The sequence below is a fragment of the Echiichthys vipera genome (genome assembly GCF_963691815.1).
Source record: "Echiichthys vipera genome assembly, chromosome: 3".
Classification (NCBI taxonomy): domain Eukaryota; kingdom Metazoa; phylum Chordata; class Actinopteri; order Perciformes; family Trachinidae; genus Echiichthys; species Echiichthys vipera.
The window spans coordinates 17,376,840-17,403,029 of NC_139828.1; the positions used below are offsets into that span (position 1 = coordinate 17,376,840).

At 43.9% G+C, this 26,190-nt stretch overlaps 1 protein-coding gene across 10 annotated transcripts in view; it reads left to right on the plus strand.

Moving 5' to 3' along the window:
- The window catches only part of ephb3b (eph receptor B3b), a 61,927-nt gene that overhangs the window by 25,157 nt on the left and 10,580 nt on the right, over positions 1–26,190 (plus strand). For 3 of the 10 annotated variants that reach the window (XR_014593840.1, XM_083940130.1, XM_083940138.1), the window contains exons 2-12: positions 5,613–5,677; positions 10,151–10,823; positions 15,267–15,422; positions 16,437–16,772; positions 18,930–19,066; positions 19,707–19,869; positions 20,213–20,321; positions 21,858–21,910; positions 22,204–22,422; positions 24,475–24,722; positions 25,296–25,511. Coding sequence is in view for 9 of the 10 variants with exons in the window: in XM_083940130.1 (XP_083796256.1) it covers positions 5,613–5,677; positions 10,151–10,823; positions 15,267–15,422; positions 16,437–16,772; positions 18,930–19,066; positions 19,707–19,869; positions 20,213–20,321; positions 21,858–21,910; positions 22,204–22,422; positions 24,475–24,722; positions 25,296–25,511 (2,375 nt within the window). In the remaining variant the exon portion in view is untranslated. The remainder of the gene's footprint in view (positions 1–5,612; positions 5,678–10,150; positions 10,824–15,266; positions 15,423–16,436; positions 16,773–18,929; positions 19,067–19,706; positions 19,870–20,212; positions 20,322–21,857; positions 21,911–22,203; positions 22,423–24,474; positions 24,723–25,295; positions 25,512–26,190) is intronic. The other 7 variants (XM_083940131.1, XM_083940134.1, XM_083940132.1 and 4 more) reach the window with 7 other exon arrangements.

A 26,190-nucleotide genomic window follows, 5' to 3' on the forward strand; every position in this document is an offset into this window, starting at 1 on the left:
TAAGACCTGCTTGTCAGAAATTGCCTCTGCAGACACTTTGGGCAAAGAAGACAGACAAAAAAATGGCATGATGTTACAACCCAAATGGTATTCAGCCCCAAGGTATCTTTTGATGAGGGGGAAATAATTGAGGGGCAGGGGCCCAGCAAAAAATAGAGCGGGCAAAGTCTTGCATTCATTATGGGGAGAAATGATGCGAGAGTTAGTATGAGTGAGAGGGAGATAAAAGAAAATAACAGATAAGAAGAGAGACAGAGAGAGAGAAAGGTGGAAAGAGAGCTTATTTCTGAGGCATCGGCGGCGTAACCCTTTTACGTACACGGTACAAACCTCTTGTGTGACAGCCATTGTGGGATGAGTGACAGTGAGTGGTAGCAGGGTGAAGGATGTGTGAGTCTAAGTGTGTGTGTGTGTGTGTGTGTGTGTGTGTGTGTGTGTGTGTGTGTGTGTGTGTGTGGGCTGAATGGGAGGGGGTTTGTCATGGGAGGCGAGTTCGTTCAGGAATTCCACAGAGGAATCACCTCCTTGGCCTGCCCATGTCACAGCAACCAATTACCGTGACTGTGCCTGTGTGTGTGTGTGTATGTGTGTGTGTGTGTGTGTATGTGTGTGTGTGTGTGTGTGTGTGTGTGTGTGTGTGTGTGGGTGCGTGGATGCTAAAGGGGAGCTCTCACCATAAAATAGAGGGGACTTCTCCTAATCATCGCACTCTGGCCCCGCACAAAGGCAAAAAGGCTGCTTGGACAATTTGAATTTGAATAGCATCTCTCCTCAGGCTCTCTTTTTTTGTGTCTCTCTTCCTCTTTCTCTGCCTCTGCTTCACATTGGATTACAAAAGATGAGCCAACAAAGATAGCACAGAAAGCAATCAGGCTAATAGCGCTAATAAGTTGAGCGTGGGGTCCTCACTCTCAGTGTTGACACATTTCAGTGTTTCTGTGGCTAAACAGAGGCTCAAGTGTTTGGCAACCAGACGACATAGTATTTTAATGGAGTGGCTACCCCATGCCAGGTTGCCATGTGCTTGGTCTGTTTGACTGTAGGAGAATACAACAAAAGCAAGTCGGAGTAGAGGTGGGGAGCAGATAATTAACTAGTGGAGAAGCCTGAAGGGAAGGATTTCGGGGAAGGAGTCATGGGGGGAAGAAGTCGTGTGTGTGTGTGTGTGTGTGTGTTTTTCTGAAAACAAAATCATGCTGTCATCATGTTTCATTAATACAGTAGTTAGCGCTAGCATGAGAAGAAGACATTTTTGTTTTGTGCAGGAAAAAATCAAGCTAGGAAGAAGCTACTGAGTCAGCTATTTCGTTAACATCTCAGACATTGCTCTGCGGCGCTGTAACACTCATATCTCCAAGGTTATGGAGACATATCCCTTAGCTCCCTCAGTGTTTGGTTCATTTATCTTCCATTTATAGTCTGACAGGATCACTCTAACAAAGACGAGCATGCTCAAAAAGCTCAAAGTAGTCGCAGCAAGATACAAGTTAAATCCCCTCACCTGTCTGCTTCTTGGGACTTGGGGACTTAGCCCTGGGAAACGACTACACATTCCTCTCTCTCAATAATAGCCTTTCTTCCCCTTTCCTCTTTCAGTCTTTTTTCCCCCTTCTTTTAAGAAGTGTGCTTGTTTGAACAAAGAAATATTTTAAGAGGCTTGTAACTGTGGGTGCTCTGTGTGTTTGTGTGCATGTGAGTGTGTGTGTTGGATGTGGCCATAGGGACGAATGCTTTAGCGTCCTTCCCTGTTATTAGGCCTGCCCTGTCATTACGGGATTAGAGTTTAGAGGTTGGTTTTGCGTGTATGCATGCACGCGTGTATGTGTGCGTGTTTGTGTGTGTGTTTGTGTGCTCGTACCCTTGTATTTGCCTTCATATGATCTCTCCAAGCCTGATTGTATTTCTGCAGTTTTTCTCACACAATCAGAGTTCACATGCAGAAAAAAACCTAAATTCTGCCATTTTCCCCCCATGGTTGTAACCCAGGTGCATTTGACCTTGATCATAAATAACACAATCCTCGGGTTACTCAAACAGTGACTCTCTAATTGAAAAGTCTTCGTAAGCAGTAGGAGGTAGAAAACCATTCCCCTGTATGCCGCACGTCACATCCATCACAGCCCAGCGTGAAAACACAAGCACATATATAGAGATCGGCAAGCAGAGGAGGGAAGATGAAGAGGAAAAAGACGAATGAAAAGAGATGAAACCTAACACTTCTGAGTGGAGGGGAAGAAAGAGAAAGTAGTTAGTGAAAGTCAGGGATAGATGCAGAGACTGAGAAAGTGTGATGGGGGAATTAGACCCATAGTTTCACAGGGATGATGAGATAGAGATTGAAAATAAATGAGGAGAAAGTGAGAGTGCGTGTAAAGAAGATTGATTAAACAGCCTTGTGCATCTGTGTATCCTGATCGAGCGTCACGTCCAAAATCTGCATGCTTTGATCTCACTCCCCGTGTGTGCAAAATTGCATGTTCATTTCCCTGATTTACTCTCTTTCTCTTCTTTCTCTTTACATTTCCAGGATGGAAATTAAAGGCTGGAGTGAAACATATAGAGCTTAAAGGCAAACAACAGTGCTGTCTGTGCACAGGGGAGGATCTTATAGTCACACAATGGCTGTTACTCCCTCAACTCGTCCTTCTGGTTTTCTTACTGTCCATTTTTCTTTTTTCTCTTTCTCAACCGGGCCCATTAGGCAAGCTGCCAGCATGGCCTTAGAAGCTTTCAGAGGTTTTATTATTTTTTTTTTTTTTAAAAACACCTTTCTCTCTGTCTTACTCTGCCTCTGTCTCATCCTTATAGCTCAGGTTTGGCAGTTTGGTGCACAAATGATTGCTTTGAGTTTCGGCATTTAGCACTTTATTTTCTGGTTTTATTTGTTCACTTTAGTGTGTGTGTGTGTGTGTGTGTGTGTGTGTGTGTGTGTGTGCTAAAGGGGAGTTTTCTGTGACTGTGCAGGTGTCTGGATTTACTGCAGCATCATGAATATTGCAGTGTGCTTCTATTGCCTGATGTGGTATTCACACACGGTGTGCAGAGACAAATGAGCATAACAGCCACCAACATGCACACATACACACTGGCAGAAAGGGAGCGGCCGGGATAGGTTGGGGTCATTCAGTGCTTTTGCTCTGGCCCATTGACTCCGGATTTGTGCTCCACTTTGGGCACAATACAGAGCTTTGCACCAAATACAAGCACACAAACACACACACACACATATACACACACACACATATACACACACGCACACACACACACACACATACACACACACAAACACATAGACATGCATCATACACACATTCATACCTACCCAGCAAGGTTAAACAATGCAGATGCATCGAGAAGCTAAGGGTTACTGCTGCACATGCACTCCCGAATGATCCACTGTCTAAACCACTGAGTCAGACTGCACATATGTGTGTGTGTGTGTGTGTGTGTGTGTGTGTGTGTGTGTGTGTGTGTATGCTAGTGTTTTTGCATATCTCTCTTTATGCTCAGCGGCTCTCATTCTTTCTCTCTTGTCTCCGTCTCCCCTCTTTGACTCTCCTCCCCGTCTGTCATTGTGCTTCAGCGTGTTGTCATTTTCAGCAAGGTCAGTTCTAATGACAAGCCAACACACCCTACATACGGCCCGGTCATAATAATAAACACCAAGCGGTGGAGGTGTATAATTTCCACCATGACAGCTTACCTGCGTAGCAGTCGATTACAGTTCCCAAATCACACATTGCCATGGTATGAATCAGGGGAAGTCCCGCAGCTAATATGCACTGACACAGTTTCTGAGATGAAAACACTAGTTACTTATTTGCTCAAGAGACAAATGTGGCACATCGCATCTGGCAAGCAGACTGATTCATGTATTGTTTGAAAGTATATCCACTATCTGCACAGCGAGAAAAAACAGAGACCGACAGCCGAGGATTGTTTGCGAAAAAAAAAGTCGCAAGCTCGATTCGACTCAGCATTAGTGCAAGTACATGATATTCACTTCAGCTCCTGGAGCCACTCTGACAGAGACAGTTCTTGCTGCGTGTGAACTGGCTCACAGTGAAGCATCCAGACCATTTCGCCTGAGGGCAACAAGCCAAAACTACATTTTAAATCTGATTGTATGTGTGTTTTTTTGCACTGGAAGATATTTCCCTTTGGCAGGAACTCTCTTGGTAGTCATGTTTTCTCACAGGTGTAATAAGCATATTCAGTACATATTTTGGAGAAACTGACACTCAAAGCATGTGGAGGCTGGAATTCAATGGGAACCCAGCTATAGGAGCGTGGCGTATCAACATCTCTAGACATAATTTGCAAGGGGTCTCAGACTTCGAGGGTGTTGCGTTTGTCAGTGCTGATGCTCCTGAATGCAGCAGAGGCGGTGGCGGCAGGTATCCGGGGAAGGGGTGGTGAATTCCTGAGGTTTACTCTTTTATTTTGCTCCCAAGGCCCATTTCCCATCAGCTCACTTGGAGGCGGGAAAAAAAATCAAAGAAGAAAGAGGGAGACAGAGGCAGAGAAATCCTTAGATATGGTGGCAGAGTAGCAAAGCGGGCTGAGAGACTTCATCAGCTTTAGCCCCCTGAAATTGTGGCAGGAAAAATGGAACATCTTGCGCTGCCCTCCATGACCAGGGACAGTTCGAGCTGTCTTTCCGGCAGTGCCGTTTCATCATCTTTTACTATCTTGTAGAACAGCATGGCGGTTGAGATAATAACAGTGGCTGTATGCTGCGCCTTAAGCGCCAGGTAGTAAAAGACTCAACATTTATAGTGTTCCTTCCCTGCTCTCACAAAGCCGGCATCTTTGCCAGTAGAAACAAGGGAGTGGAAAGCAAAAAGGAGAAAAGGGTTTAATGGGAATGATCCCTGGCCACCATTTTGTGCATTTGTGTGTATTGTGTACATGGGGTGTGTGTGTGTTCCTCTGTGTGCCAAGAGACAGGCGTGAAAGTAAAAAAGTGTGCATGTTTTCAAGTATTGACACAAAGTGAATCCAATTGAAAGATCTTGACCTCAGTTCCGCTCAAGAGCCCCTTTTGTGACACCTAACTTTAACCCCCCCCCAAGAAAAAAGCCTTCTGTTCGGCTATATATCTTGTGGAGTTTTACAACCTGTTAGTCGCTATATGTGTGTGGGTGTTATCAAGTGTGTGTCTGTGTGTTGTAGTGCCCTGTGGGAAGCGGAACTGTTTCTCAGGGAGACTTGCTGTTGTTTCCTTTCCCCTGTTTAAAGCAAATGTCTAATTGAGACTAATTAGCCAGACAAGGAGCTGCAGTAAAATGTCAAACAATAACTCACAGATCACCCACCTAGCCCCCCTACCGCTCCCCTACTGTCTCTTGGTCTTCCTGTCACACACAGACATTAGTACTTCTTTGTCTAATTGAATCTAATATCGCTCTAAGACCGTGCTTTCTGTCATTCAGTTATTCTCCCAGATTATCTGAGAACAACTTCGGTCAAAGCCTCTTATCTCTTCCACGGTTAATTTTACAAGTTTTATGACATTGCCGTAAAAAAGGCTAAAAGTTCTATTGATCTCCTCTGTCACCCTCTTCCTCTTTGTCTGACCCGACTGTTTTTTTTTCTGCTGCCGTTCACAGAGACGCTGATGGACACAAAGTGGGCAACGACGGAGTTAGCGTGGACCGCACACCCTGAGACTGGGGTGAGTTTACTGTGCAGTGTGTTCGTTTGTTTGCCTTTTGTGTGTTCATGTTGAGTACGACTGATTTATTTAATGGAGACGCAGATGGTGGAAGAGAAGAGTGAGTAACATAGTCGCTTTTATTTGTCATTTAAATTCACATATATGTTTGTGTGTGTGTGTGTGTTTGTGTGTGTGTGTGTGTGTGTGTGTGTGTGTGTGTGTGTGTGTGTGTGTGTGTGTGTGTGTGTGTGTGTGTGTGTGTGTGTGTGTGCAAGTGTGTCTCTACGTTCACTGTCTACATGCCAGTCCTGGACACCTCCATCTGCAAATCACTCCAAAGAATATGTGTTAAGATTTGACACGATGTGCTTTTTAGCGAGCAGAAAAAGATACACTACAATCCGATTTCACAGACCCGCCCAGTGACAGATGCTCACTATCCCTTGCCCTATAGTGCACCTTAAGCATGTGAGCTTCCTCCTCATAAACTAACCTTTTAGACACTGAAATATTTCTTACTGTTGACCCAGTGCATGCCCCAGCATCCAAATCTACCTCACACAAAGTGTCAGTGACAGCCCCATATTGCTTTCCCATGTGGTCTTCACAATGGCCCAAAGAGGACCAAAAAAGATTCTTGACCCCTCCTCAGCTATACTTCAAAGACCCCCAGCACTCCTCCCCTTGCTTTTGTGTGGCCCTCTGACTTGGCCCTTGTGTTTTGAAAGCTGGGCCCCCATTTTTATATTTGTTTTTTTCCTCAACGCGCTTGCAGAAAGATTCCACCCAAGCTGTCCAAAGTTGCCCAACCTCCTTTTTCTCCGCTCGGTTTACTTCCAAGTAACTAAGCACTGATGAAGCCAACCACACTAGCCACCTCAGCTGCAACAATCAGTAGGACAAACGCCCTCACAGCCTCTGTGCCCTCCTTCCCATCCGTCCATCTTCCTTTGCCTCTCTCTGCCCCCCTCCTTCTCATTGAGCTACAATGCAGCCGCAACGCTCCCAACGGTCCCATGCATGGCAAACGCCTCCCTGTTTCTTTTCGAAGCAAACACGCAACAGATGCTCCTTTTCAATAGATATAAATACAGTGGAGAGCCTCTGGCACTCCAGATTTCACAGATTACCAACCGAAAGACTGGAGATGAGTTTCTCCCGTGCCTTTTTTTGTTTTGTAGCAGAATGTGCAACATAGGGCGGTTGTCCCTGAGATATCTTTCCATGACTGTTTTCCCTCCTTTTATTTTTCTCTTACACAAAGAAAGCTACCCTCCCTGTTGTCTTGTTTCTGTCTCGATCACTGCCTCTTTTTGTGAGGGGTGATGAGTGTTTAAGAGGAGCTGACACAGTGGAGGAGAGGACAAATAATAAAAACAAAAAATACAGAGAGTGTAATGGGAGGGGATTGCAGTTGCAGAGCAATGTGACTGAGATTAAGTAAAATACGCAGACATGTTCATCAGAGAGAGGGCATATAAGGGGAAAAAAAATCAATTTCTAAAAAAAAAAAAACTTAGAAAAAGACCCACTCTCAGTCAAATACTCTCCTAGGGATGCTGTCCAGTCAAGCCTGAGTCACAGCATCTCTTGAAAGTGTTGCACAATGCATAAAGCATCAGACATAGAAACACAGAGGAAACATAAACTGTGTATATTTATGACAGTGAATACAGAGACAACTGGCATAGAAGTGCTACTATTAATGCCACAACTCTTGGTGTAAAAAATAGGTGTGAAGGCCATTTGTGATTGTGTGTCTGTAAGAGTGCATTCTATTATTGATTGCATTCACATACCACAGGATGTATATGCATGTGCATACATGTATTCTTTCATAGTCTTTTACCTCTGTCTCTATCATCTGCATCGTGTGTGTGTGTGTGTGTGTGTGTGTGTGTGTGTGTGTCTGTGTGTGCGTGCGTGAGTGTGTGTGTGTGTTTGTCTATATATCGTATAATTTATCTTCCAAAACAGATGGGTCACAAAAGGGGATTTCCACCAAGACTTCCATAACCATACACTGATAACAGTATACCGAGTTAGTTGGCTTGTGGAGATAATAACTATTGTTACACTATCACTGTGTCTTTGCAGACCCACAGCATGCTAAAACATGTTATGAACAAGCTAAAATGTCTTCAGAGAGCTTATTCATACATACAACAACAAACAGAAAAACAAAAGCTTGTTGGGGCTACAGCATTTCAGTTAATGCCTAAAGCTAATAATACCAGTTTATCTAAGTTGCTAAGAGTTAATGTTCACCTTGAATTCATCTAAGGTTGATGAATAAAAAAGAGTTTAGAAAAACATGTTAAAACGCCTGCCGCACAACTTGCTTCTCCTTTCTCTATTCAGGTTTTGTGGTTTCATATCCGCAGTTTGCTCCAAAGACACATAGTTTTGCCCAGAATATTGCAAAATATGTTTTTCCCAGCGGGCCTTCAAGGAGAGTAACAGCGCATCACTGACGCATTGTTCATTGTCACCTGAAAGTAAAATTTAAAGCTTAGATTGCAAAGGACAGAGAAAATGGAGTGGATCGCAAATCTCGCTTAACGATTCATCTTGTTGGAAATCGATGCCAAGAAACTTGACCCTTTTTCACATGACCTACTTAATTCATTCAGGCTCAGTAAGCAGGCACTGTTTGACCACTGGTGCGTGTCTCAGGGGGATGATCTCTCTTTAAACACACACATACACAAACAGATGCACACTAACACATACGTACTCAAACACAGAAGCATGTACATACAGACAGACCCACACAACCACATTTAAACAAACACGCACAACCTCATACACACAGACACACACATACACACACCCACAAACACCTGGCTGTATCGCTCTTTTGCAGTTGGTGATTTATTACGCTAAACTAAATACCCATTGACACTTCATGCTTTTAGCCATCCCATTGACCTGGCCAGTGATTATCGATTCCCCCCGGTCCCTTCCTCCTTGGCTCTCGCTCTCGCCGGGCTGTTGTTTTAATGCCAAGGCTGGTCCACGCCCATTCTCCTTCTTTCCTCTCATGGCCTCCAGGGTCTTGGATGAATAGCCTTGTCTCCACCACATCCATATGACAGCCTCAATTAAGACGCCCAAGACCTCAGGTGGAAACAACTGGCTCTTGAGAAGAAATTGGTGCATTTATGATCGAATTTCCAGAGAGTCAAACATTCCATGGCAAACTTTGGTACAGAGAATGCCATTTAATTTGTTACCATGTCCTGACATTTAAGACTTAATTATTTTTGTCTTTTACGGTAGCAGGCATGCTGAGTGATGTGAAAGACCATCCTGTAATTAGAAGATTGCAGGTTCAATTTCATAGATTTAGGTAGCAAGTACGACAGCCATGTAAAGTAATACATATGTTTAGCTGAAATTGCACAATAGCTTTTATCCTTTTGTCTAGTTGTATTTTGTTCTATTATTTTCCTCATTGTCTTTTGAATGATTTAATGCATTGCCATGCCTTATGCAAAATACTTATTTGAAAGGTGCTATGCAAATAAACTTGGCCTTGGTTTATCTTCAAAATAAATGCACTGTTTGTCTGATAGGAAAGGGGAGCAGTTTCCTGTGTACACACGTTCAAACATATATTATACACAAAGGAATTGCTATTTGAAGTGAAAGGATTTAATTGTGGTGTCCTCATTCAAGATTAAATAATGCATTAGATTACAGTGTCTCACAGCTAAGCTTTTACAGACTAGTTTGCTTGTGCTCATTTAATGATGCTGGTAATCAAAGTTTAGATAATTTAATCCCGTTTTATACTAAGTTATTCACCCCCTGGGCACTGTAGTAGCAGTGAAAGATTTAGAGGAGTAAAAAAAAGCAGAATCATGAAGGTTAACCGGCGTCTTCATTAGAGGACGTTGCTATCATTGCTCTGTAATTGCAGCGTAATTGGTTGTGAAGCAATGTGGCTGCTACTTCCAAACAGATATGAGGTAAACATGCTGTGGTGGCTCTGTGGCAAGGAGGTGACAGGGTGCTGTAATTGAGATGAATTTGCAGTCCTTGTCCCTGGCTTTTCGCTACATTAACCAAAGATGAAAGCATAACATGGCAAAGGCAAGGGAGTGTAATTAAAAAATGACCAAAAAGCAAAAAATAAAAATAGAAAAAGATAGACTGGCATCCTGTTCAGGGTGTACCCCGCCTCACGCCCGATGTCAGCTGAGATTGGCTCCAGCACCCCCGCGACCCCGACCCCGGGATAAGCGGTTGAAGATGAGAGAAATTAACCTTGCCCTGTTTCTTTCATTCTTTTTTTTTTTTTTTTTCATGTAACGTGACTGAATATTGCTCTTAAAGTTTTAATACAAGGTGTACGGATATGGGTAAATGTGCAGCCCATAAACAGAGACACAATGTCTTCGTGTTTATCAAACTGTCTGAATATCAAAGATATCAATATGCATTAACAGACTCTGACCTTTATTTTCTCTTCTACTCTCTTTCCAGTGGGAAGAGGTTAGTGGCTACGATGATGCCATGAACCCCATCAGGACGTACCAAGTCTGCAACGTACGGGAGGTCAACCAGAATAACTGGCTACGCAGTGACTTCATCCCGCGGAAGGATGTGCTGCGTGTTTATGTGGAGATGAAATTCACAGTGCGTGATTGCAACAGCATTCCCAACATCCCAGGTTCCTGCAAAGAGACCTTCAACCTCTTCTACTATGAATCAGACTCAGACTCGGCCACAGCCACCAGCCCTTTCTGGATGGAGAACCCTTATGTGAAGGTGGACACTATTGCCCCAGATGAGAGCTTCTCCATGCTTGAGTCTGGGCGGGTAAACACAAAAGTCCGAAGTTTCGGGCCACTGTCCAAAGCCGGGTTCTACTTGGCCTTCCAAGACCTTGGTGCTTGCATGTCACTCATCTCAGTGAGGGTCTTTTACAAGAAATGCTCCACCACCATCGCCAACTTTGCTGTTTTCCCAGAGACAGCAACCGGGGCTGAGGCAACCTCCTTGGTCATTGCGCCAGGAACTTGTGTCCCCAATGCCCTGGAGGTGTCTGTGCCATTGAAGCTTTATTGCAACGGAGACGGCGAGTGGATGGTTCCCGTAGGGGCCTGCACCTGCTCGTCTGGCTTTGAATCAGCCATGAAGGATACCCAGTGTCAAGGTGAGTTTTACCAAAACATGTATTTTAGATCAGTCCAGGATTTTATTAATCAGCGTTTGTCATGGTGGATTAATCTAGAGGGTTAGAGAGACATATTTCAACAGGGTACACAAGGTTCACGACCTATCTTACCTGCTGAACTGACCCAAAGAAAGTTAATAAATCTTTATAAATCTACAGAACAGTGTGCCTTAACCCTACTGGAAGATGGTGGTGGTGAGGGTGGGGGGTCCCTAAGGCGATCAATAATGTATCACATTATTACTGCTTAGAGAAGTTACATTAGCATTTCAGGAGCACAGAATCAGATGGTTTCATGCAGAGTGAATAACAATGAGTGAGCAGTTAAGGGGTCAAAGTCTCGCTGAAGGACGCTTCATCTGGCTATATTGGACACACACTGATTGTTGGAGCGATTGAACAGATTTTATTTGGACTGCAGGTTACAGCCTTTCTCACTAGATTTTCCAGCAGCCACATTATTATGAGGCATTTGTTTGCCTGGTGTTCCTCGACACATTAATCCAATAGCTACAAGGTAGAATAATACACACTAGATGACACTGTCAGCAGGCGGCATAGGTCATTCTCATGACCTCAGTTTTGCCTGGCAGCTGGTAAATAAATGGAAATGCATGGGACGCTGTCTATTAGAGGCCCTATGATGGTTTCAGGTCTGATGGAAAGCATGACAGGTTCACAGAGGTTGAGAGCAAGGTGAATTTAAACAGCAAGGTCTCATGTGAAATGGAGTGCAGGTGACAGCATGGAGGAGGGCAAGGGATAAATGGAAAACGTGTTTGTGTCGAGGGTCATAGGGGCGTGAAATTAGGCTTAGTGGCAGAGGTCAAATGGAGACAGCAGAGTGAGAGAGAGAGAGAAGGGAGCAGGCAGGGTGATTGATCAGCGGGGGTTGAATGCCAGGTGTACTGTATTTGCATGTACAGTTTGTGAGCAGTTTCCCTGCCTGGGTGCAGAGGGCTCATTCTTCTCCTTATATCAGTGAGAGATGAGGCTGAGAAGACATATAAGTAAAGCACCCATACTGATGATCAGCCAGTGTGTGGGTAGATACTTTACACTGGCAGCTTCTGGCTGACCCTAAATATGTGGGCTCACCTTTAGAAGAGTATGTACGTGTGAGAGAGACAGGCTGTTCTCATGCAGTTTTCTTACATATAACAATGAAAAGTAATGCGCAGGGGTTCAATTCCTGTCCCTACTAAACCAATCCACAGCCTTTTTTCTAAACCTAACCAAGCGTTTTTCACATGGACTGTATTAAAAAAAATTGACATAGCGTCTCCGTCGAGGTCGGTTTTCTCAACTTGATCCAATCGTACTGACTTACGAGAGTCGCCATCTCATCAGACTTTGACTCCACCTCATTTCCTTTTACCAAAAAAAGGCACTGATGTGACGTTGGGGGAAGGAGATAGGTCCATCTGGCTGACTTATAACTCCAAGGCGAAGTGAGGGTCAGTGACTAGCTGTCACTCAAGAGGCTGCATCCCTAATTATTCATAACCTTTAACATCCAATAAAATAAAAACTAGCTTGGTACCAAAAAATTCCACCCTCCTCAGTGTTGTCATGGAGATATCACCTAAACATACAGACTAGAATGTTTTTTTTGTGCCAGACTTTAAATGGCTTTAATTATGCTGTGAGAAACGGCCTGTTTAACATGGAGGTCAATGAGAAATGGCTCTATTATGAAACCTGCAGCTAGTGGCCACCCTGCAAACTGCAATTTTTGGCAATTCCTAATTGGATCAACTAGGAAATCGCTGTGGTTGGGGCTTGGTTGTTCATGCCTAACCCTAAGTGTCACCTTTTGTTGGCTAAAATAATTGTTTTCTGTGTGTTGTTGCACGCATCGATTTTCCGGTCTGTTACCGGTTCATTACCGTTTTCTTTTTGATCCTAACCAAGTGTTTTCATGCCTAACCCTAACCATCACATTTGTTGACTAAAATCGTTCATGAAACATTGTTTTTTGTGCATTGTTGCACTTCCAGTTTATTGTATTTTGACTTTCGAGTCCGTCAGTGTGTTTTTTCGTACAAATTTCTGTGTATTACTTTTCGTAGTATTTGGTAAGGACCTGTTCATGGGACACGTTGGAGAGCATAGCAAATCTGAAGCGTGGTGTATATGTGGTTAGAAACTCTTTTGTTTGCTCCTGAAAGCTCAAGGTTAAAGCCCTGTCAACTAGGTCCTGACAAAAACATACTCTAATCAAGCTTCACTAGAAACCACAAGGGGGTAAATCTCCCACTCTTATACTTCTCTCACTCTACCTCTCCTCAGGTCCACTCTCCATATTAATTTCTCATCATCCTTTCACTGTGACTCTTTCTTTCTCTGCTTTTCTGTCCTCGTTTCAACATGCAGCATCTCCTCCAGCTCCACCTTTCTCCACACTAGTCTTCACTCCTCTTGTTCCTTCCTAATCTGAAGGCCATTACTCTCATTAATAACCCACCAGAGTTACAGTCAGGATGTCTGCATTAATATTAATTGATGAGCCTTTTTTGTTGCTTTTTCACTTGTTTGCTGCACATTCTTCAACCTCAATATTCTTAACTTTTTTTTCCTCATGCTCTGCATTTTCCAATTTCAGCATGCATTCTAATCAGTTCCTTAAGCTTTATGTTCTGCATGAGCATAGAGCTTAAGGAAAAGACACAGGGGAATTGTGAAATTGGGGGTTGGTGGGGTTGAGGGTTGCCTGTAGGATCAGCATTTTCTAGGCCTCCACCTCTTCCAGCTCTCCCACCTTTTTTCTACAGCCCCTTGTCTCTCTTTCTTCCTCATTCCTTAGTGGTTCCTCTAAGGGGCAAAATTGATGAAAGGAAGAGGATGACCCCTTTACTCGCTGGAAGTGATTGATCAGCACTTTCGGCCCCTCTCTGAAAAAAAAAGCTTATTTTAATGGGAATGATCCATCGACATCTTTTGCTAGCCCAACATGTTCGAAAACTAACTCTCTCCTCCCCTGGGACTTAAGAAATTGCTTGTAGTTTACTTTGTGTGAACTTAAATGAACTTGCATGAGTCGTAAAACCATATTGAAGAGGTTGTTCTCCCACCTGGTAAAAACTTGTTTCTTATCTGATTATCAAACAGTACTTCCTGTGAGCCAGTGGTGTGAATGACTGATTAATGGTGGAAGAACAAATACACTCAGTGCTAATGTACACGGTGCAGTCAACTGTTGGTTTTGTGCTAATATTGAACTTTAACAGCAGGACCAGGAAATGCTCTGCTGTGGATTTGACCTCCAAACAAATGTGAAAAACAAACGCAGGAGCTATCGTGAGGATTATCATTCAGAGCGACAAACATAACAATGTGTCCTTGACATTGACGAGCTAACGTACTAGTGGGTCAGCTAATCAACTGGCCCCCTGTAAACTTAACCTGTCTTACCTGCTCTCGCCTGTTTTTATTAAGCGCTGCGGCAAACTCATTCATCTTTTAACGAGACAGTTTATCAAAGATATGGAGTCTGCCAAAGTGTTCTGGATCACAGTGCCGCTGTCAATGTTTCCCTGCAACTCTGCAACTTATCACCTGAGTTATAAACTTCCAAACAGCAGCTATAAATGAAGATAGGGCATTTACAAAGGCCACTAGTGTTTTCATCTGATTAACTAGGCTTCACCAATCGAGAACCTATTTAGGTAGAACAATGCTGAACGTTTTGTGTAGCTCTAGAGTGGGAGCGATCTCAAAGAAGGATGCAGACAAAAGCCTCATAACACTGATTACACTTAAGTCACTCGGGCCAGGATGGTGGTTGTGTGTATGTGTGTGTGTGTGTGTTTGTATGTGTGTGCTTGCGTGCGTGCATGTGCACGTGTTTGTGTGCGTGTGTCTGTGTCTGTGTATTTGCACAGGCATGTTTGTGTACAACTCACCATGTGTTATGTGTGCCTCTCTGATTCTCTCTGTGTATTTCATAGAAGAAAGCACAGGGTTTTGGTTCTGAGGGTTGTGTATGTAATTTGGGTTGACAGTCTCATCGTGTAAGCATGGGTTTATTTAAACAGCTACACGCTGCTATAAAACCCCTCTACATTCCCACTACAGTTTGTATTCTCCATTAGGAAAAAAGGGAACGTGGGGTTGAGGGGACAAAAACAAATCATGTGCATGTGCACACATGTACATAAACAACCACATGCTAAACACATTAAATATGATTTTTGAGTCATTTTTACTAGTGAGCTGGAACAGTGTTACCATAAAATGATCCACTATAGTGCAGATGTTGCATCCTATTGTGAACGCTTGCGTCCTAAGCTAAAATATTAGTGAAAGCGAGTTGTAGTATTTTTGATTACAGAATGAGCGAGGCCTAATTGCCCATTTCAAAAATGTGACCCACACAAGTGTTATTGTTTTTACCTCATTGGTCCTCTCTTTTGTCACCAGCTTGCAGCCCTGGCACCTTCAAGTCAAAACAGGGAGACAGCTTCTGCTTGCCCTGTCCAGCTAACAGCCGTGCCAGCTCAGGTGCATCCAGCGTCTGCTCCTGTCAAAACGGTTTCTACCGCTCAGACACAGATTCTCCTGATGCCCCCTGCACCAGTAAGTAAACACTGCTTTCAGCTGACTGAATAGCATCAGCAGGTTTAAAAGTTACACTGGCTATATGAAATGCCGTTATTGCAATCCTTTTGAAAACCAGACAGAAATAGATTCATACCTCACATTCAGACAGTAATCAAATGTATTGGTAGCCATAAAACATAATTCTTGACTGTGTGCTAAATCGCCGAAACTTCCTTTTTTTAAATTGTGGCCTAAATGGCTGATATGAGCCCTCAAGAGTATGTTCCCACCATGCCATATGGGTGGCAAACAAGTCTGCTTGATTTCCCAATGTTATCCGAAAACATTATCATCCAACCCCTCCCCCTGCTCGCCACTCAGCTGAGTCTATCGTTCTTGATGCTGCCATCGCTTTACAGACAGACAGTGGAGGGACTTTTCTAGTAGCAGTGCCTTCGTTAGGAGCAAACACACACACGAAGGAGCTAATTCAGTCACTGGTGGAGAGAAAAGAAGATCCTTTTTCTGTTGCTGGGGCGGTGGGGCTGATTCTCCCACAGTACAGCGAGAGATAAGGCTCTGGTAATTGGATAAGAATTGCCAAGGCTCTGCCAATAGTTTGTCTCGCTCATTCCCCCCAGCACTTCACACACAGGCACACAGTGGAAATGAACATGCAATTCAAATTTGAACTTCTGTTCTTTTGTGGGGTTTTTTCGGAAGAAGAAGAAATGCTGGATCAGAATATTGTTATGTGAGGGAAAAAAAATTCTAGTTAATGCAGAAAAAATGTAATAATACCACAGCACAAGGAAAATTCTTGCGTCATTAATTGTGTTGATAGCAGCTATGAAATAATGAATGTATGTGTATATAATGATATGTTAACTGTGTTTTGCAATATGAATCTCTGTCTATTATCAGTATGTCTCTGTACTGTTACCAGTACAGGAAGGTATTTTTTAACACCTATTGTGGACAGAGATTAAATTCACTCTCATTCCAAACCTATTTTCTTCCTCTCCTCCATGCTTTACTTCCTCTTCACAGCTGTTCCTTCTGCACCGCGCAGTGTCATCTCCAGTGTGAACGAAACCTCGCTCGTGCTGGAATGGAGCGACCCGCGTGACTTGGGGGGCCGTGAAGACATCTTCTACAACGTGATCTGTAAGAAGTGCCTACCCGAGCGGGGAATGTGCTCACGGTGTGACGACAACGTTGACATCTCGCCGCGCCACCTGGGCCTGACCCAGCGCCGCGTGGCCGTCCGTAACCTACAGGCCCACACGCAGTACAGCTTTGAGATCCAGGCGGTCAACGGCGTTTCCAACAAGAGCCCCTACACGCCTCAATTCTCTGCAGTGAACATCACCACAAATCAGGCCGGTAGGTGCAGCTTCAGCATCATGGTTACCTGTCATGGATCAATACTGAACTTGTAGGCACTGCCGACTTAAAAAAGTCAGGAAAAAGATACAAAATACTGTTAAGAATATGTTCTGTGCATAAGAAGTAGAGATCAATTTCTTGTATGCATGTAGGAGTGTGTTATATATTTTCCTTTTGAAGAGACATTGAGATGGAAGACATTCTTCTGAATGAGCTTAGAAAGGGACCTTTTTCACACACCCACAGCATGCTCTGTACTAACATCGCTGCAAATAGCAATAGCGAGGCAGTGTATATTCAAAGTGTTGAACCCTCAGCATTCTAGCTGCCCACTGCTTCCAACCCACCACTCCTACAGCCCACAGCAGCAACAGTAACTAGGCCAATGTAGCAATCAGTGCTAAGATACATCTTTTTGTACAGAAGACTGAAGAATAATTTAGGCTAGTAATCATAAGCTATTGCAAGTGTTCCTCATTACACTGAGACGTAAGATGTAAATGTCAGAGTTAATGAATTTGGATTTAAATAAGTAGAAAGGTGTAGTCCATTTTAGTCACTTGTTTGTTGGTTTCTTTGTTAAGGTTCTCCCAGGGATTTTAAATTGTGCATTGGATGTGTTTAGCCGCTGTGTTAAATTTGCCATTTCTGCAGTTATAGACAACACCAAGGATTACTTGGTAATCCTTGCTCCTCCCCCATCCGCTCTCTCTTTCTCCATGGCCTTGTCTTCATCACCTCTAACCTTGTGTGCTCCTAAAAGGTGCTTTAGGAATGCCTTCTGTTAGTGGGTCTAGGACCTAGAGGACCTACAGGACCCACGTGAGGGTCTCATTCTTTTTGTCAGCCCAGTTTGGCACTGGGCTGACAAGGACCACTGTCCATCCTTGGGTCCTTGGGGTCAGTTGGGTGCAAACAGAGAAGGGAAGGGAAAGGAGGGGGCTAGAAAGCATCAACTGTGATCAGATTATCCCCTGGTGCAGTCCCAAGACCATTCCTGCATGTGCATTCACCTTTTAAGAACCAAAATAAATACGAGGGCGGTGATAAGCCCCAGGGGCCACCTCCATGGTTACTTCAGCATCTCCTCCCAGAGGAGGGCCCCTAATCCCCTGGCTAGAGTAACCAGGGGATCTGCACCGAAAGCATTGTCAAAGAGAGACGTGGTGGGCCTGGGTCTGAGGAGGGAAGGTTTAGAGAGAAAATTGAAAGAGAGACAGAAGGATGTCTGGTCACAAACGCAGGCAGCAGAGTGAGAAAGGAAATGCAGGGGGAGGATGAAAGAAGTAAAAACTGGGGATTAAAACGCTTGAAGGAAGGAAGAGAGACAAAGTGGAGATGAAGGTCTTCAGTGGTGAAAAGGAAGATGAAAAGTGAAGAGCTGAAGAGGACAGGGGGAATTAAAGATGGCGATTGTGTGAGTGTAGGAAAAAGTGAGGAACTTTATTTTTTGATGGGAAGGTACAATTGGAGTTTGATAGTTGAAGTTATGAAACAAAAGCAGTAGACTGGAGTAGACTGAAAGGAGGGAGTGAGTCAGAGGTAGAGAACAAGCCTGAACTTAGAAAAGAAGAAAGACAGACAGACAGACCGGGAGACAGACAGCACTTGTCCATTAAGAGACACATGTTAACAAAGCATGAAAAGCTCAGGTGGGTGGAGTGTCAGTGTGTTTTATGCTCGTCTGAGTGTGTGTTCATTAACCAATGCATAGACGTCTATTTATGTGTTTTGGCAGTGCATGGCTATTCCTTTGTGAAGAGTTTTGAGCAAAAGGGCTGCAGTAGTTCAGCATGCGTACAGTTAACTGAAAAGTGAAAAGTCTACATCTGTGTATGATTGCTCCTTAATTTTCCTACAATTGGTGTATGTTAGAGAGAACTGCATGTACCAGAGATTTATCCATCAGTCTGGCAGTTTGATTCTCTTGTTGCTAAAGAGAATTAGACATCCCCTTTCCCTCCCCGAGGACTCTGAGGGTGAATTTGAGCATTAGTGGGGAATGGTTCTGCATACTAACTATTGGCGAAAGCTTTTCACAAAGCCCGCAGCCTAAGACTTTGTGTTCGGGCTTCTGCTGACATACAAAGAGGATAGAACATGAAAACACTAAATAAAGCAGATTTTGCTTTTGTTTGTTTTTGCCCTGTGTAGCTCCGTCTGCTGTGCCCACAGTTCACTTGATGGCGGCCACAGCAAGCACCATGAGCCTGTCCTGGCTGCCTCCAGAGAAACCCAACGGAATCATTCTGGATTATGAGATTAAGTACCATGAGAAGGTAAGCAGCAATGTAAGTCAACCCCTCTAATTCAATCCAATTTCATTGACTCGCATGCCCTCTGTTTCATCTGTGTTTCTGTAAATGTGGGAAAACAATGCCTCTGCTGATAAACACATGGTTGCAGTGAGCAAGTCACTTTTTCCAATCTGAGCTTGTGTGATCATCCTCGCCTACTTATTCCTCTCTTCTCATCTCTCTATTTCTCTTTCCCCTTTCTCTCCTCCCAGTCATTTCCTATAATTCTGTTATGCTTTGCCCTTTTCTGTACCCATAATTCCACTTCTCCCTCTTGCCCTCTCTTATCCCTCGCCCTCCCTCCATCCATGCATTAGAAAGTTTCTGTATTTTTCAGGGGGCCCAGAGAGTTTTGACTGGATCTGCCTCTGGGAGAGAACAAAGGCACTCAGTGTATATTTGCTCTGTTTGTCTTCACATCCTCCTCCCATTGGATTAAAACACCGACTACAATCTGTCTCTCCATTTCTCTCTCTCGCTCTTGTCTCTATAGTTTTTTCGCCGCCCTGCATGGTTAGATTTGTGTGTAAGGGAGGGTAAAGCATCAGAGAGAGGGGACAATGACAAATGGGACAACACGGTGGACAGCAATTTGGTATCTTTTTTACATCACTGACTGTCCTTGTCTCTGCAGGATCAGGGTGAGGCCATCGCCCATACCATGACTGCCCAACGGAGCAATGCCCGCATTGAAGGTCTCAAGACTGGTACGCCTTATGTGGTACAGGTCCGTGCCCGAACAGTGGCCGGTTACGGCCGCTACAGCAGCCCGGCTGACTTCAGCACCAACCTGCAAAGTACGTTACTCCCATACCAATTTCATTACCCAGGGATATATTGGGATATTTGTAGCTTAACAGCAATACCTCTATAATAGTGCTGTGCATAAGCTTATGAATACAATGGAGGCTCAAAAGCTTAAAAAGGTAGAAGCTATTATGTCTATTTTTCATGAAAAAAATCCTTGTAGATAAATTGACTTATGATTTCATGAAAATTTACCATAGCCTCCCAATCAGTCATGCTATCAGCCTCATGCTTTCTCTCTACCATACTCATGGCAGAGAAAGATGGCGTGTGTATGTGTATGTTCACGTCAAGTTCTTCAAGTAACCACTTTTTTCACTTTGACTCCTAAAGCCGACCCTCCAAAGTCATGGCAAGAGCAACTGCCACTCATCGTGGGATCGGCCACCGCAACCTTGGTCTTCATCATTGCAGTTGTGGTCATCGCTATCGTCTGCCTCAGGTTGGAATATAGCTCCTCTATCAGCCACTCAACAAAGTCAGGGCATGTGAATGATGAGCACGCATGTCCGAGCACGTCCACTCATTTACGAAAAAATATGTTCAAACAGTGAGGACTTGCAGAAACATTTGTGGAAAAATAATTTTACTTCAAGTTGAAAAAAAAGGGAGATAGCTTAAAATGTCAACTTTGTTTGCATGTCCTCCAAACCACCCGAGAACAGTCTCAGTGGACTGCTGTGCCACCTGTGAGGCGGCGGAATGCCAGATTAGCCTTTCTGAATCTGTGAATAGTAAACAGCGTTGGCCAAAATGCTTCTTTGCTCACTGGACACAGCATGGCGGAGCAGCTGTTGGACCTTATAGGCCTGTCCTCATGGCCTGGCACTCAGAATCAACTGTGCGTTGCCGGACCACAAAGAACCCAGATGTGGCCCTGTCTGCTGGGCCCAATTGACTGGGGAAGATGCGAGCGGCTGCTCACTCCTTTCAAAAAGTCTGACACTACATCTGCTGGGTCTAACCACACTCGTTTATCCTTATTCCTCTTATTTGTCAAGCAGAACATGGTGCATGTGTGTATATACATGGCACTCACCACTGACTGGTGCCCACTGGGTTTCCTTTCACAAGTTAGTTGTGGCAGCGGCTGACAAGCATGGGCATTGGTCACGCTAGACTGACTAATAGTCTCCCTCGCTTCCCCCACCACCTCGCCCTCTCTTCTATTTTCACACCGCTACATTGTGTCTCTCTCAGGGTCTTGGCTTAGCCGCTGCTCTGACTGCCACAGAAGGAGAAGGAGAAAATAGCAATAATACAAAACACAGAGCTTCGGCATATTCCGGAACCAAATTAGCATCTGAAATAAGATGCAAATCACCATCGGGTATTATTGCCCTGGTTACTGGTTAGACAACAAAGGAAGCACATTAACATGTAATTTCAACAACCCCAGCCCCGGCGCTCTGTCATCATCGTTGTCTTTGCCCCTGCACCCCACCCCCATGCTGAAGGGACACATGCAGAAAGATGAGAATACACACATCGAAATGGGGTAAGAGAGAGAAGTGAAATGGTGAAGAAGGAGAGAGCGTCAATGAGGAGAAAATAAGAGGCGGATTGAATTGAAATGAGCAGCGAGATGTCTGTAGGGCGAGAAAGGAGAGACAGCTGAGCTTGCTGTTTTAGTCTGTCTTTGTTTCGGTTGCTCATTTTGGGGGTACCTAGAGTGAATGGCTTTCGCTTTCTGCTTCAGACAATGGTGTGATATCTTTTTTATTTAGACTCATGTTACAGTCTCCAAGTATGAATCATTTTACCACCAGCCATTGATCCAATCTTTATCTAAAGTGTATCCTCATGCTTCCAATGCAGAAAGGCAAAACACGTTCCCTATGCCCCGATGTAGCGTGGCTACATCTCTGCAGACAATATTAGGGATCTCTCCTACTGCCTTTGTTCCTTTTTCCGGCATTTGCACCCTACTGTGGAGGAGCCCATGTGACTTAGTTTGTGTTTTCATCTTTCTCAACAGAAAGCAGAGAAACGGTTCAGAGTCAGAGTACACAGAGAAACTGCAGCAGTACAGTAAGTCTCTTTGCTGAGATGCCACTCCTATTTTGCATTATTCACATTCCAACAGCATTATTCCTATACTTCTGCTCAGTCAGTCACTACTGAGCTATAATTGAACATCCCCAACCACTAAAGAATAGCTCACATAAAATTAATTGGCTTGATTATATCATGCAATAATAAAGTAGTATACTGTATGAATATATAAGGATCTTGCTTTCAACTAAATAATCTGTTTTCAGAATCTTGCATGATGTTGAAATTTTGTTTGACAACATAGATTCACTTTCCTGTTCTTGCCACTGAATCCCCTATAGTAACGCCGGGAATGAAAGTCTACATCGACCCCTTCACCTATGAGGACCCCAACGAGGCTGTGCGCGAGTTCGCCAAGGAGATCGACGTCTCCTGCGTGAAGATCGAGGAGGTCATTGGCGCAGGTAACCCACCAAAGCTCCTGAGCTACAGGGGGAAGGCTGCTAGTCACCTCCAGGCCATACCGTTAGAGGACTTCACACCAAGCGGTACTTCCACTCAATTCATCGCTAGCCCTCTCCTTGCTCCTTTCCCACTCCACACTCGTCATCTGTTAGGAACCCCCTTTCCAGTTTTACAGATGTTCTCCAGCACTCTGTGTTTAAAGCATTACTAGCTATTGTATGTCGTCTTTAAGTTAGCATCACTCACAGTCCTTGCACCCTTGTGTTGTTTATCATGCCATGTGCATTTAGAGTAGCTCTAATGCCCTTTGTATGGTGGATTATCGTTTCCCCCGTGTTCTCAAAATGAAGCCCAATCCTGGATCGAGAGAAGTGCTGTGTGAGGAAATTAATTTAGTTTAAATAAGTATGAAACAGCAGTAATTTCTAACTGATTAAAAAATATTCTTGAATGTAACAGAAGCTGATTTTTGGACAATCCAAGACTACAGCACCGTACAGACAGGATTTATTTCTCCAGGGGAGATGTTAATCCTGTCCAAGCGCATTTTTTTCTCTTATCTCTTCTAGTATTAATTACATCCCTATTGTTTTTGGCTCACTTGTTGGCCCTCTGTTTTTTCACTTTCTTTACAGATAGACACTTTGTTAAAATGTAACTCCAGTATTTGCACATGAATTTCAGTTCTGTTGGATGTATTGAAATATTTTCACACAAAGCAATTACTTTGTTTCTGACATACAATTATTGAATGCCCATGTGGAGGATCAGACCCTACAGGCTTATCAAATGGGTTATGGGTAGCTTACATTAAATTGTTTTATGTGTAGCAGCCTGGGGAATGTGTTGGGTTGTACAAAGTAATTCTAGTTCCCACGGAGCATGGCTAATATTTATCGCCTGCATCCCCCTGAAATATTGATCCTGTCTGGATGGAGCATCAGATATTAAAATGCTTCTTCTCCAGGATTGGCTGTTTCTGACCCCACCCACAGAGCCTCTTTATTAAAGAGTACTTCTACTGGATCACTATATTGAAGCTGTTCCTGGCATTATGTGGTTGTGTCCCCTGCTTTTAGAACCCCCTCTCCCACACCACCTCCTAACATTTGATGTTGTAGATAATTAAATATATTTATGTATTTGATATATTTGATAGTAATATCTCTGCTCAAAAGCTGCAGGACTGTGCCAATTGAGGTTGAGTTTTCTTAGCATTGTATCTGAGCCAAAAATGGACGACGTTGTGATGGCAGAGATGGGAGTCCTTACTACTGCTTCTGCTACTACCATTACTACTGCTACTACTACTGCTACTACGACAGCTCTTCTACTTCTGAGGCTACTTGAAACCCGTCGCTTCCCAGCATTCGCCTTTAAAGTGACGAACCCTCAACCCCTGTCTTCCCTGTCCCCCTCCTCCCCCACCCTCAATCCATCCCTCCATTCCTCCATCCCTCCATCCCCTGCCCCGACTCTCCCCTGGCTTTCCCCCTGCCTTCATCACCCCGGCACCCATTCACACATCGCTTTCACTGCATAATTTGTCATGCACATGCTTGGTGTAGACTCTAAACATAAAGCATCTGCAACCCCAAGAACCCCCAAGCTTCTGTCTCCACCTCTCTCCTCCTCCTGTGCACGCTTCTCTGGCCACTCTGAAGCTTAGCGCACCCCCCCCCACACACACACACACACACATGCACACACACACACAGACATACCCCAATCCTTGCCCCCTTCCCCCTCTGTCCCCCCTCAGCTCCTTGCACCCTGTCACTCTGCTTTTTTTTTTTTTACATTTCAACAACTCTACATCTTCTCACATTTCATCATGCCTCACACTCACCATGCTATTTCTTTTAATCTGTAGTTTAACAGCACAAAGTCATTGTATGCCCCCCCCCAATCGCCACCATCCCTTGACATTGGTCTAGAGTCCTGGCTTCTCTTGCAGTTCCCCCTGTCCCACCCCTCCTGCTACCCTCCTAGCTCCTTGGTTCTAACCAGTTAACTGTCCCCTCTCCCCTCTTTTCCCCCACTCTCCTCCACTCTTCCGTCATGCCTCTCTACCCTCCCTCTTTCTCTCTCTCTCTCTCCTTCTATTGCTGGCTGGCTCACGTGGGCTCTTGCAGGAGAGTTCGGGGAAGTGTGTCGTGGTCGCCTCAAGCTGCCTGGGCGCCGGGAGATCATCGTAGCAATCAAGACTCTCAAGGTGGGCTACACTGACCGCCAGAGGCGAGACTTCCTGTCTGAGGCTTCCATCATGGGCCAGTTTGACCACCCCAACATTATCCGTCTGGAAGGTGTTGTCACCAAGAGTCGGCCAGTCATGATTGTGACTGAGTTCATGGAGAACGGAGCACTGGACTCTTTCCTAAGGGTGAGAAGCAAAAGAAAACGTCACACACAAACACATTGTACATAAGAATAGCTGGAATAATAGCTACCCCTTATAAAACATCTGTTATTTTATCAATAATACAACACTATCCAGCAAATTAGATCGAGATCTGCTCAATTTTGCTTTTAGTTATCTCTTTTTCTTTGGAGCCATAAAAGGTCTTCTTAAACTCTGCCGCAGAGCCCACAATGGTTATTCGACAAATGCTGCATTCGGGTGATGGTGACATTTACAAAGAGCTCAGTCTACAATGAATCCCTGCATCACAGTCGCATCATTCATTGTCTGCCAGAGAAAGGGAAGGGGAGGAATGGAGGATGGATAGGTAGAAGAGAAAAATACGTTACAGTTTGAATGTGATAGGAGATGAAAGATGCAGATAAGAGAACATAAGCAAAGAAAGTAATGAAAGGGACACGGAAAAAAGAAAGTCAGGTACAGGTAGGACAATTAAAGGTAAAAAGTAGACATGCATACAGTATATTCTTTTGATTATGCAACCTTGATCTCCAATCCAATCTATCCTTGTCGTTCTCTCTCTTCCTTTGCCAGCTCAATGATGGGCAGTTCACAGTGATCCAGCTGGTTGGCATGCTGCGTGGTATCGCAGCAGGCATGAAGTACCTATCAGACATGAACTACGTGCATAGAGACCTGGCTGCCCGTAACATCCTGGTCAACAGTAATCTGGTGTGTAAGGTGTCTGACTTCGGCCTATCTCGTTTCCTCGAGGATGATCCCACAGACCCCACGTACACCAGCTCCCTGGTAAGTCAGAGCAGAAGTTATGCATATATGTTCGTGTATGTGTATTCATGTTAGAAATCAATGTTTAAAGGTGCTATATATCACTTTTTTAACATCAATACATCACATTTATGTTAAATTTAGCTCATTTTATAAATTCATCCACATCATTGCTGAGTGTATTCAAAAAATAGATCTGTGTCAAGTCTGCTCCCACATGACATGACCATTATGGGTAGAAACTTTCTTCTCACTTTTCACTTAATTTGTGACACTTCCGTGGCTATGTAAAACTTTTACAATGGCACGTTGCTGAATGTTTTACACTGAAGCCGTTTCCAGAAATTTTAGAAAAAATCCTTAGCCGACAAATTACTGGTAGCCTATGTCTAATATGAAATATTCTTGCTTCTACACTCACATGACACATCAGGTAAATTTGACAAAGCAGGTTAATTCCCAGAGGAAACGGTCCTTTGAGATATTATATAATATATATATATATATATATATATATATATATATATATATATATATATATATATATACTGTATATATATACAGATAGGCAGCCTCCTTTCGCCTGTATACGAAAGTTCTTGTCAAAACAGGAAAAGGGCTCTCTTCTTCCAGTTTAACTCAGATAAAGCCTTTTGGATATGTTACAATGGCAAGTATCATGGTGACAGGAAGCAATGAT